General features: G+C 42.8%; 1 protein-coding gene across 2 annotated transcripts; it reads left to right on the forward strand.

Annotated features, from left to right (window-relative positions):
• Positions 1-5,673: 5,673 nt before the first annotated feature.
• Positions 5,674-12,964, forward strand: CDKN2AIPNL (CDKN2A interacting protein N-terminal like). 2 transcript variants are annotated; one of them, XM_025994858.2, is made up of 3 exons: positions 5,678-5,977; positions 7,484-7,583; positions 12,597-12,964. In XM_025994858.2, exons 1-3 carry the CDS (start codon positions 5,739-5,741, stop codon positions 12,606-12,608), a joined length of 351 nt encoding a protein of 116 aa, XP_025850643.2. In that variant the 5' UTR covers positions 5,678-5,738; the 3' UTR covers positions 12,609-12,964. The 2 variants fall into 2 exon arrangements, with proteins under 2 accessions (XP_072584691.1, XP_025850643.2); XM_072728590.1 differs by lacking the exon at positions 7,484-7,583 and having other exon boundaries at positions 5,674-5,977.

A 12,964-nucleotide genomic window follows, 5' to 3' on the forward strand; every position in this document is an offset into this window, starting at 1 on the left:
GCTCTTTTGTTGCAGACTGTCTTCTTAAGGATGTTTGTCCATTAAACAGCTCAGAGATAGTGTCCACCTTCAGAGTAAAAGGCAAGTTTGTTTACTGTCCAGATTAAAAAGGTAATGTATTGTTCTGGGCCAAAGGTTGGACAGGTTAGCTTGTAGTGCTTTATAAAAAGACTGCTGTTCCCTAAGCTTAGGGTTTCTCAGCTGTGATGCAAACCTACTGTGTGTACCTCCTGTACTTCATCCACCTGACCCTTCAGCATAGCTTCTCTGGGACTTGTGGACAAGGGGAACCAACATAAGCCTGAGGCCCATGCTGCTCCCTATGTTGTGAGTCATAAAGTTCTTTGTCTCTGTCTAGGAGGCTTTCATCTTTTGCTAGCAGCCACTGAAACTGTGGCATGGATCTTATTAACTTGCCAGTAGAGTAAAATCTTATATCCTTTACCCCTCCTGACAACCCATACCTTGCATCATATACAAAAATTAACTTGAAATGAATCATACAACTAAATGTAAAATCTAAAACTTCCAGAAGAAAACAGAAAATCTTCACATCATTGGGTTAGGCAAAGGTTTCTTAGACCAAAAATCAAAAATCATGATTCAGGGGCACCTGGGTGATTCAGTTGGTTAAGCATGTGCCTTTGGCTCAGGTCATGATCTTGGGGTCCTGGGATCAAGCCCCACATTGGGCTCCCTATTCTGTGGAAATTCTGTTTCTCCCTCTCCCTCTGCCTACTGCTCTCCCTGCTTGTGCTCTCTCTCTCTCTCTGTGTGTCAAATAAATAAAATCTTAAAAAAAAAAAAAAAGCATGACTTGGAAAAAATAAGTTGTATTTCATCAAAATTTAAAACTTTTGCTCTTTTGGGATGCCTGTATCACTCAATGGTTGAGCTTCTGCCTTTGGCTCAGAGCGTGATCCTGGAGTCCCAGAATTGAGTCCCACATTGGGTTCCCTGCATAGAGCCTGCTTCTCCCTCTGCCTATGTCTCTGCTTCTCTCTCTCTCTGTGTCTCTCATGAATAAATAAATAAAACCTTAAAAAAATAAAAATAAAACATTTGCTCTTCAAAAGACAGGATTTTTAGGGCAGCAAAACTATTGTGTATGTTACTATAATGGTGGAAGCATGTCATTATACGTTCATCAAAATGCATAGAATGTACAACTCCAAGAGTGAACTCTAATGTAAACTATATGGACTTAAGATGATAATGATGTTCCAATGTAACAAACGTACCACTCTGGTGCTAGCTATTGACAGCTGTGGGGGTCTGGAGAGAGAGGAGGGAAGGGGGAGATGGAACTGCATTTTCTGCTCAATTTTGCTATAAACTTATAACTGCTCTAAAAAATAACATCTGGGTCTTTTTTATTTTTAATGGCAAGAAATCTAAATAGACATTTCTCCAAAGAAGATATACAAATGGCCAATAACCACATGAAAGATGCTCAACATCATTAGTTCTTAGGGAGATACAAAACCACAATGAAATACAACTCTGTACCCACTAAAATGACTATAATCAAAAAAAGGGAAAATAGTAATCGATGGCAAGGATGTGGAGAAATTGGAACCCTTATACAGTGCTGGTGAGTATGTAGAATGGTGCAGACACTGTGGCAAACAATCTGTTAGCTCTTCAAAAGATTAAACATAGACCAAGCAATTCACTATATATCCAAGAAAATTGAAAACGTATGTCCACACAAAAATGTATACATGAATGTTCATAGAAGCATTATTCATAATAGCCACAATGTAGAAACAAACCCAGATGTCCATCAAATGATGAATGGATAAACAGAATGAGGCTTATCCATATAATGGAGTGTTTTTCAACCACAAAAAGGAATGAAGAACTGACACACACTACAACATGGATGAATACTGGAAACGTAAGTGAAAGAGCTAGTCACAAAAGACCACATACTACATGATTTCATTTATGTTACACATCTACGATAGGAAAACCATAGAGACAAAAAGTAGGTTAGTGGTTGCCAGGTGTTGATGGGAATGGGGAGTAATTTCTAATGGTATGGCGTTTCTCTTGGGTTTTATATTCAGCTTGTTTTGATACTTGGACAAATCTGTGAATATACTAAAACCATTGAATTACATACTTTAAATGGGTGAGGTTTATGGGATGTGAATTATATTCCAATAACAATTAAGAAAAAAAAGATGAAGTAGGTGGGCGTCTGGGTGGCTCAGTTGGCTAAGTGTCTGACTCTTGATTTTGGCTCAGGTCATGATTTCTGGGTCATGAAACTGAGGCCCATGTGGAGGCTCTGTGTTTAGAGGGGAGTCGGCTCAAGATTCTCTCTCTATCCCTCTGCCCTTCCCCCTCCCCTACTCTTACATGCTCTCTTTCTAAAATAAATAAAAAAATCTTAAAAACAAACAGATGAGGTAGGAAAATTGATCCTTGTCTATGTAAGTACTCCATTTTGAGGAAATTTGAATCATAAACAAGTTAGAAATAATTACCCGTGGGGCACCTGAGTGCCTCAGTCAGTTAAGCATCTGCCTTTGGCTCAGGTCATAATTTCAGGGTCCTGGGATCAAGCTCCATATTGGGCTCCCTCCTCAGCAGTCCCCTGGTGCTGGGCCTGCTTCTCTCTCTCTCGCTCTGCCTGCCTGTATATGAGTTCTCTCTGTGTCAAAAAAATATATTTTTTTAAAGAAATAATAACCTGGGCAGTAATTGGACTTGCCACAGGGTCATATTAAATGTTAATACTAACATTTTTAGACAACTTCAGATTTTGAAAGAATAATGTAACAATATATTATTTTTTATTTTTAAAAAATATTTCATTTATTTATTCATGAGAGTGAGGGAGGCAGAGGTAGAGGGAGAAGCAGGTTCCCCGCAGAGCAGGGAGCCCCAAGCAGGACTCAAGCCCTGGACCATGGAATCATGATCTGAGCTGAAGACAGATGTTTGACTGAGTCACCTAGGTGCCCAATATATTATTTTTAATAATACCTATTTGTGCACTTTTGGGTTCTTATAACTTGCATGCATGTTTGAATATTAGTATGTAGGTATATAGACATATATGCATATGTTCCATCATTATCAAAATGATGCTAAATAAGTTATTTGCTGGGTGACCCCTTAGCTTTTCCCACCTCAGTGGCCAAGTTAGCTGTGTAGCTATAGTTGTTGATAACAAAGCCTAGGTTCCTATTTTAGGGCCAGCTTCTCAACGGTACATCAGATGATTAAGAATTTGGTTCACAGAAGCCTGATCAATGTTTTTCTTTTCTTTTCTTTTCTTTTCTTTTTTTTTTTTTTTAAGATTTTACTTATTTATTCTTATTTATTCATGACAGACACAGAGAGAGAGAGAGGCAGAGACACTGGCAGAGGAAGAAGCAGGCCCCATTCAGGGAGTCTGATGTGGGACTTGATCCTGGGTCTCCAGGATCACACTCCGGGCCAAAGGCGGTGCTAAACCACTGGGCCACCAGGGCTGCCCTCTTTTTCTTTCTTTCTTATTTTTTTTTTTTTAAGATTTTATTTATTTATTCAGGAGAGACACAGAGAGAGAGGCAGAGACATAGGCAGAGGGAGAAGCAAGCTCCTCTCAGGGAGCCCGATGCAGGACTCTATCCCAGGACCCTGGGATGACACCCTGAGCCGAAGCCAGATGCTCAACCACTGAGCTGCTCAGGCATCCCAATCAATGTTTTTCAAAGTCTGGTCAGTGGCAGATGGAATCAGTTACCTGGAACCTTGTTTCTGAGCATCCAGTGATAGGCTTGAGAATCTGCTGTTTCAACAAGTCCCTTAGGGAATGTGATCTGCACTCAGTTTTTAGAGCCCCAGCTGTGGGCACCTATTCCTGATTGCTGTGGAGAAGCTAAGATTGTCTTTGGTTTCAAGGTCCTGTTCACATTTTTCCTGCTTGCCAGGGTGAGAGTGGTATGCCTCCCTATTGTTAACCATAATGGGACTTTGCTGAGCCTGGTACTGGGCCTGCAGGCACAGTCTCCTCATTACACCACCTGGTATTTCCATTTTGGATGGGGTTTCTGCCTGCTGGGGTCCTGACATCCTATCAGGAGCTGCAGAAGCAGCAGACAGCACAGTTGGCTCTGCCCCTGACCCCTACTCACAATATATTACACTGGAGCCCTGGATTGTGAGCTACTCTAGGCCTAGCTCTATAACTTTTTAAAAATATTTATTTATTTATTCATGAGAGAGACAGAGAGATAGGCAGAGGGGAGGAGCAGGCTCCATGCAGGGAGCCCAACGGGGAACTCGATTCCAGGTCTCCAGGATCACGCCCTGGGCGTGAAGGCAGGTGCTAAACCACGGAGCCACTGGGGCTGCCCACCCCCCCTGCTCTAGATCTTGCCCCACAAGTGATGAGGGATGAATAGGCATCCTCTTAATCTCTCAACAATCTCTCAATGGGGGATCAAATGATTTCCCAAATATTGTACTTGAATGCTTCCAGGGATGGGAAATTCACCATTTATAAGTAAGCTCTTTAGTCCATAGATCTGCTACCTGACCCTTGAACAGGCAGCAGAATTATGCTAGTTCACCTGCTCATCTCTTGTGAACATATCTATTCTGGCTCTTTCCAACATCTTTTGGAAACAGAGGTGTCATTGCTCTGGTTAATGTCCTTCAGAGGCTCCCATTCCTCTTAGGATCTAGACTACAGCCCCTACCATGGCCTAGTATCCTTGCTGATCTTTGCAGCCTCATCTCCTCCACTGTCCTCCACTCTAGGACCCTGTCATACAGATTCTGGCATTCTCTTCCTAGGCCAGTCTGTGTCTTCCCATGGCCCAAGAGTCTTTAGTGGTTAACTTCTATTTTTTTTTTTAAATTTATTTATTCATGAGAGACACACAGACAGAGGCAGAGACAGAGGCAGAGGGAGAGCTTCCTAGCCCGAATCAGGACTCGATCCCAGAACCCTGGGATCTCGACCCGAGCCAAAGGCAGATGCTCAACCACTGAGCCACCCCAGTGCCCCTATGTGGTTAACTTTTGTTCATCCCTCCACCCTCCAGCATCATTTCCCTGATCCCCAAGTCTGAATCAGGTCCCTTGCTTATTCATGCCAACACTCTGGGCCTCCCCTTACTAACATCTGCCAACGCTGAAATTCTTCACTCAAGCAATTCACTGTCTCCCCCAGTAGAAGCAAAGTTCATTAGGGTAGGGATCTGAGCTCGCTCTCTTGCATTCCCAGCATCTAGCAAAGAGGCCTGGCAGGTATTCAGTTGGAAGGATGGCTCGCTCCAGCGGGGCGGGCCACCACCTGAAAGGGTGTCTAGACCTCTGGGAATTCATCAAAGACCCCCGAGCAAGCAAGCTACACGTAGAAGCCCTCCGAGCGGGCCGGGTGCCCGGGGAGCCACCAGGGCAAGGACACAGCACAACTCTGGCTGGCACCTAGCTGCCACGTGGGAGAGGGGCGCTCCGTCTTTGCGCCGCGGGACCTCATTTCCCTACCGGTTCCCCGCAGGGTCGACTGAGAACCGGCCTGCCTCTACCGCAGAAGATGCACGCCAGGCGCCGCAGGCTGGGGAGGTCTGAGCGGGCAGGAGCCGGCGAGGCCGCCGGTCCCGCGGAGGGCGCTCCAGGCCGGTCCTCCGGAGCAGTCGCGCGCCGCCGGGGTCCCTCTAGCGGCGCGGAGGCGGCGCGGTGCGAGTCGGGAAGGCGGCGGGCGGGTGCGGCCCTCGGCGGCGGCGGGCGCCATGGTGGGTGGCGAGGCAGCCGCCGCGGTAGAGGAGCTCGTTTCGGGAGTGCGGCAGGCTGCGGACTTCGCCGAGCAGTTCCGCTCCTACTCGGAGAGCGAGAAGCAATGGAAGGCTCGCATGGAATTCATCCTGCGCCACTTGCCCGACTTCCGCGACCCTCCCGATGGCGGTGGCCGCCTGGACCAGCTGCTGTCCCTCTCCATGGTGTGGGCCAACCACCTCTTCCTGGGTTGCAGGTGCGAACCCCTGCGGGAGGGCTGACCCCGTCCTCCGCCTGCAGACCCGCAGCCCTCCCCTGGGGCTGCCTGCTGCCCAGGGCTGACCCCGCCCCCAGCCCCCAGCCCCCAGCCCCCAGCCCCCAGCCTCCAGCCGCACCGGCCCGGCCGATGGCAGATTCGCGTGCTCTTGGGAAAGACGATTAACCTCTCCGAGCCTCAGTTTCCGCCTTTGGAAAATGAGTTGTGATGGCTACAATATTAAAGAGTAAAAAAAAAAAAAAAAAAAAGGGCATCTAGTACAGGCTGCTGTTTAGCAAGAGCTCAGTTTATGGTGGGCACTAAAATGCCATTGTTATTTGTAGTATTTTTAGCTTAAACCATCACCTTTGTGAACTCCATTGTAAGTGTCTTTGCTCCTTCCTCCCACGTGGCAAACGTGCAGAGACAGAAACCGAGATTCCTTCCACGTCCATACGAAGAAGCTGAGAGAGGAGGTCTTCTGGCAGGATTGTGGATTTTACCATTTATGGCAGCATGTAATATGTGGCCTTTGGCTTTTTCTCCCCACTCCCCAGTCTGCTGGACTCTTAGTAAGAGCCAGCCTTTGCCTCTCTGCTTTTCCTGTTATGAAAATAACAGATGCCTTCAAAGTACTGTTTCTGAAAGTGCCCCCTCAAATGAAGGTGTCAAATCTTGAGGCTCCCACAATCTTCTGTTTGAGTGTCCCGGAATTCTGTTAGGATAATAAGATGATTTGTCTTCGTCCTGATTTCTCTGCCCCTTATGACCAGCTGACTCTAGTCACCTGCTCCCTCCAACTCTTAGCCACTTGGTTTTGTTGTCAGATGTTGGCATCAATAGAACAGGATTTGGAGAAGCAGTGCCAAAGGCTTTTTCTCTATTTTTCTGGGTGCCCCTGGGAAATCATAGTTAATGGGTTCCAAGATTAGGAAGGTGTCCGAGATTGGACAAAATGAAGAAATGATGTTGTTTACATTAGACCAAAATTCCGTGTTTAAAAAATAAAAAATTTTGGCCTTCATACCGTATCCACTAATATGTACTGCCAGATGTATAGTTACCTCTATTTTTGTAAATCTTTTTTGTTTTGTAAATCTTGAAACACCTGCTCTATTGGCATTCCTACAGTCACTTCTGAATCCACAAGCCAGAAAAAATGGTTTCCAACTGCTGCTGAACATGTGGCCGTTTCCCCTGTAGTATCACATCAGAACTCTGAGAGTTGGAATAGCTCCAATTTCTTGTTAGCCCACAGAGACAAGTAATTCCTCCAGGGTTTTTGATTTTTTTTTTTAAGATTTTATTTATTCATGAGAGACACACACACATTGAGAGGGAGAGACACAGGCAGAGGGAGAAGCAGGCTCCATGCAGGGAGCCCGATGTGGGACTCGATCCTGGAATTCCGGGATCATGCCCTGAGCCAAAGGCATATGCTCAACCACTGAGCTACCCAGGCATCCCTCCTTCAAGGTTTTTATCTAACTACTTTTTATTGTGCAGTTACAACAAAGACCTTTTAGACAAAGTGATGGAAATGGCTGATGGGATTGAAGTAGAAGACCTGCCACAGTTTACTACCCGAAGTGAATTAATGAAAAAGGTAAACAGGATTTCTAAGTGCATTTGAAATGATATAGAGTTAATGGCCTCTGCTTTTATGTTGATGTGTTAGAGCATATTGTTTACTGCTCAAGGATCTAAGTCCTTTTATTAAATTAAAAAAAAAATTTCCTGAAGTATAATTGATATGCAATATTCTATTCATTTCAGATGTACATTCTAGCGTTTTTATACATTACAAAATAATCTCTACTTATTGTCTAGTTACCCATCTGTCACCATACAAAGCTGTTACAGTATTACTGACTGGATCCTCTGCTATACATCATTTCCTCATGACTTGATTTATTTTGATTGGAAGTTTGTAGGTCCTAATCTCCTTCACCTCTGTGCCCCGCCCACCCAATCTAGTAACCCAACAGTTTCCTGTATCTATGAATTTGTTTTGTTTGTTCATTTGGGGTGTTTTTTGTTTTTTAGATTCCACATGTAAGTGAAATCATACAGTATTTGTCTTCATTGGTCTTCATTTAGCGTAATGCACTCTAGACCCACCCATGTTGTTGTAAATATCAAGATCTTCCATTGCCAAGTTGTATTCCATTATATATACATATGTATAGCAGCACATTTTCTTTATCCGTTCATTTATCTGTGGACACTTAGGTGCCTTTTCACTTTTATTTCTCTGTAAATGGTATAAACCTTTTCATAGCTAGATAACTAAATTATACATTGTTAGTGGAGTAATAGATAAATTCAGCCTCTAAGTTTCCTTTATGAACATTGTTTTGAGCTTTTTGCTTAATTTTTAATTTGTGGTGAGAGTGCTACAGTTTCCACTTACTAAAAAATCTTGTTGGTAACATTAATTCATCTTTACCCCAATGGGTAAGGGCCTAATAAGACCTGTTTGGCCCATCTGACTTGTTGATGGGAATGTAGATGGAATAATGCCCACATACAGCTGTTCCCTGTTCTGTAGGACTTAGTCTGATCTGAGATTGAGGACTTTACATGGTGAGTTTATTGCCTGTGGAGCCTTGTATCTGGGTTCTGGTGCTAGAGCATTGGAGAGTGTGGTAGAAAGCAGCTCAGATTATGGGCTGGGCATCCCAATGGCTTTTCAAAATCCCCTAAGACCTGCTTTTTTTTTTTTTTTTTTTTTTTTTTTTTTTTTTAAGATTTTTATTTTAGAGCAAGCATGAGCAATAGGGGGGCGGGGAGGGCAGAGAAAGAGGGAGATGAGTCTCCAACAGACTCCCTATTCAGTGCAGAGCCAGATGGAGGGCTCCGACCCAGGACCCTGAGATCAAGACCTGAGCCAAAGTCTGACACTTAACCGACTGAGCCACCCAGGTACCCCTAGACATGTTTTTTCTCATTTGCCTGGGCCTTTTCAGGCAGAATTAATTGCTTCCTCTCCCCCAAAGTTTGTTTCTTTTGTACTCTACCTAGGCCTCTTTTGAAAGGTTGTAAGCTTTTTTGAAAAAGCTCTTTTGAAAGGTTGCCTAAAGTTTTAATCATGTCTCTAAAACCTAGTGTAGACTTATCTAAGAGCAGCTCAGAAAATGTTTACAAAATTGACCAGAACAAGAGAGTGAAAGGTTGCAGGCCCCTTGTTTTATTTCTGTCCTCAGAAACATAGGTAAATCCTTTCCTCACTCCTGTTGGATCTTGTTTAGGTAGGGTGTATAAAGAGGTTCCCTTCTGTATGGATATCAAGGAACTAATCAAAGCCTTAGCTTCCCAGAAAGTACTTCAGTCTCAAATAGTACACCCCATTTGATTTCAGATAGTTTTGCTAAAGAAAGTACTATTTAAAATCTGGATTTGGGGGATGCCTGGGTGGCTCAGTGGTTGAGTGTCTGCCTTTGGCTCAGGGCGTGATCCCGGAGTCCTGGGATTGAGTCCCACATCGGGCTCCTCCTGGGGAGCCTGCTTCTCCCTCTGCCTATGTCTTTGCCTCTCTCTCTGTATCTCTCATGAATAAGTAAAATCTTTAAAAAAATAAAAATAAAAATCTGGATTTGGGGTCAGGAATTGGAAGTTTATGACTCTTTGGGTTATCTCATGTAATACTTTAAAAAAATATCTGGGCAGTTCATCAGTGTCCCATAGTGGTGAGGTTCCTTAGGGCTCCGTCACCACTAGATAGTTGCTGGCTACCTGAGTGCACCCCACAGGGAGGGGTAGGCAGGAGAAGAATGAGCTTTTACTTCCTAACTGCTTGTGGCAGATTCTTTCTTTGCTTTTTACTCCCAAGAGGTATTTTGACCTCCTTAAAACTTTTTTCTTTCTTTTTTTTTTTTTTTAAAGATTTTATTTATTTATTCATGAGAGACATAGAGAGGCAGAGACATAGGCAAAGGGAGGAGAAGCAGGCTCCATCCCCAGGACTCCGGGATCATACACTGAGCTGAAGGCAGATGCTCAACCGCTGAGCCACCCAAGCATTCCCAAAACTTGTTTTTTCAAATCAATTTTTTTGTTGTACTTCTCTTTTTTAAAGATTTTATTTGAGAGAGAGAGAATGACTGGGAGGGAGGGCCAGAGGGAGAGAGAGAGAGACAGATTCCCCCCTGAGCAAGGAGCCCAATGTGGGGCTTGATCCAAAGATCCTGGGATCATGACCTGAGCCAAAGGCAGACACCTAATCGACTGAGCCACCCAGGCACCCCTGTACTTCTGTCTTGTAAATAGCTGTAGTCTTTCTAGTTATGCTGGAATACTAGAGATCAGAACCCTTCATGGTGTTTGAATCGCAGACCAGGGGAGACTAAGACTTTGTAATTGATAGGCATTTCCATAGACCAATGTGAAGAAAATATATGTATGAAAGTTGGGCCAGGGTGTTTCTCTAATCTGTTAATTGTAAATTAATTTTGTAACTTTGCCAGTTTTTAAGACTTCTAGATTTCTAGATACTTCAGTCCTGAGAAGGAATCTTCTGACGCATGTGCCATGACAGACTTGTGTGGTGTGGAAGGCTGTCCCTTCTTCATTGAAGGCCACCCTGGGAGGCCACTGGAAAGACTCATGGGAACTTCCCAGCAGTTCTTTTGTTTCTTGCCTGAAGTTTTTGCATGTAATAGAGGCTGGCGAACATTAAGCAACATTGCCAGCCCTCATACCAAGAAAAAAAAAAAAAAGAAAAAAAACCTTGATAGTGAGCCATGCACCTGAAAGTGTCTGTCGTAGTTCTGCCTGGAATAGATCCCCAGCTCTAAAATTAGAGTTTAGGTGGGTCTTAATGCTAGCTAGCAAGTAGAAATGAGTCACCTGGTATCGTTAGCATCTTGAGACTGGACAGTGAAGGTAACTTAGGACATAATTTCTTCAAAGTAAATTAAAAAAAAAAGTGTGTGTGTGTGTGTGTATATTCTGTAGTTTTGAGGCAAGTAAATCTTTGTAGTCTATCCAACTCTTATTTTTTTGATCTGAGAAAAGAAATGAGCATTGTTCTCTGACAGGTGGTATTTATCAAACAGTTGCAGTGTATGATTTTTCTATGGATTCAAATTCATTGAGCAAACAATCTCAGTTATCTATCTCAGTCATCCCTAGACACCTACGAGGAGCCTTTGTGGTGGACCAGCTTTACCCACTAGCAAACAGTAACAGCAGCAGCTCACTCAGGAAGGGTGTCATTACTAGGACTGTCAGAGTTAATATTTCCAAGCCATTGTTGTCTTAAGGAGAAAAAGAGGAATGATTAACTAGAAAGCTATCATTATTGGCTCACAGAAAGAATTTGTTAACTTACTTTCTTGGCCCATTTTTCCTGAGAACATTTTTATCCAACAAGAAAAATGGCAGTATGGAAAGTGACTGAATATGAAATGTGAATGAGAAGGTAGGAAAACAAGCATACTTGCATTTCAAGAAGTTCTTTTCTGTGCACTGTGTCCAGTCTTGGCAAGGTCTAAGGTAATGGAATAGCCACTCCCTTGGTGAAAGATGATGTGATTTTAAGGCAGCAGTATTTGTGAGTATTAAAACAAATATAGCCTGTCAGATTAGTGGAGCTACCTTTTCCCTTTATCCACTAGAAAGAGAAAAAGCTAGAAAAGCTGTATCTGACCCCATATGCAGTCTGTTACCTGGTGCCCAGGATGAGTAAGTCACATGCCAACACCTTGTGTCAAAGACCATACTTGGAGCAGCCAAAGCTGTGGCAGCTTCTGTGCTGCTGTAGTCTTAGTCTGTCCTATGGGAAATCTGAAAGATGTCTTAGGGGATTTTCTTTTCCTTTGGAGTAATGATGGTTTCCTTAGGTGATACTGCATTCTCCTAAAAGGGGAAGGACATTTTACATTTTGTTTTTCCTGAGGAATTTTGCTTTTTCATTGCTCAAAAAGACTGGAGTGACAGGCTTAGCTAGGAAATAGGTCATACCTTGAAAACTCTGATTACTAAAAAGACTCTCAGATTGATTCACTTCCACTGCTAAATGTTAAGGAAATCCATTCAAATACAAGGTGACAGCCAACCATGATTTCTTCACACCCAGCTTAGAAGTTGTCTAAAGCCAAGTTTAAATTTACCAAAGGTGCTAGAGAGCACCCAGAAAGAATATATCTGTTTCAGTTCGCCACTATTTGAAGACATGCGTTTACAGTTTCTAATAGTGTGAAATCCAGAAATACATAACCTTCACATCTCCTAAATATCCTGAGTCAGTGTGAAATCTTGTGAATTACTACCTGGATTCAACTGATTTTAATTTAGAACAGTAAGTGTTTGTGTGATTCTGCTTTTAGAACCCTTCACTGAAGAGCATGCCATGAAGAAAGTTATATTTTAGGTATTTCTGTTATCACTTTAAATTGTGAACATTTATAGATCACAGGTGTCAACAAAAATTAGGCTCTAGCATCCAAATGGATAGTATGTTCAATGTTTTGTTGAATTTTCTGTATGTAATAAAATGATTTCTGAGTTTACTTTCCATCTGAGTAGTACATAAATATTATATCACTGCTGTGTTTTAATTTATAAATTTGATTTGCTGGACTACATGGCAAAATAACCTTTTCTCTTTTTTCCCCAGCATCAAAGTTAAGGCAGAAGATTCATCACATTTTTCAACATCAGCTACAGGCTCAGGAAGGAGGCGGGGATGAATGTGACATTGACCACAGGAGCTCTCATAAGATCCCTGATATTTCCAGCATGTAGGAAAAAGGCAGTTGGAATGACAATCTTGTCTAGATTGTAGTTTTAAAAGGTCTCATGCTTCCAGTAGCTATCATTGTAAAAGTGTGCATGGATATTTATGTATTTATAAATCATGCCCTTTTTAAAAAATTTTTGAATGTCAAACTTTTTGTTAAAAATGCCTATTTTTTTATGTTGTAATAACTGCAGGTAATGAATTTTATAATTTGGATTTTTTTAATAATGTATCTTCAAGTCTGA

The sequence above is a fragment of the Vulpes vulpes genome, chromosome 12 (genome assembly GCF_048418805.1).
Source record: "Vulpes vulpes isolate BD-2025 chromosome 12, VulVul3, whole genome shotgun sequence".
NCBI lineage: Eukaryota > Metazoa > Chordata > Mammalia > Carnivora > Canidae > Vulpes > Vulpes vulpes.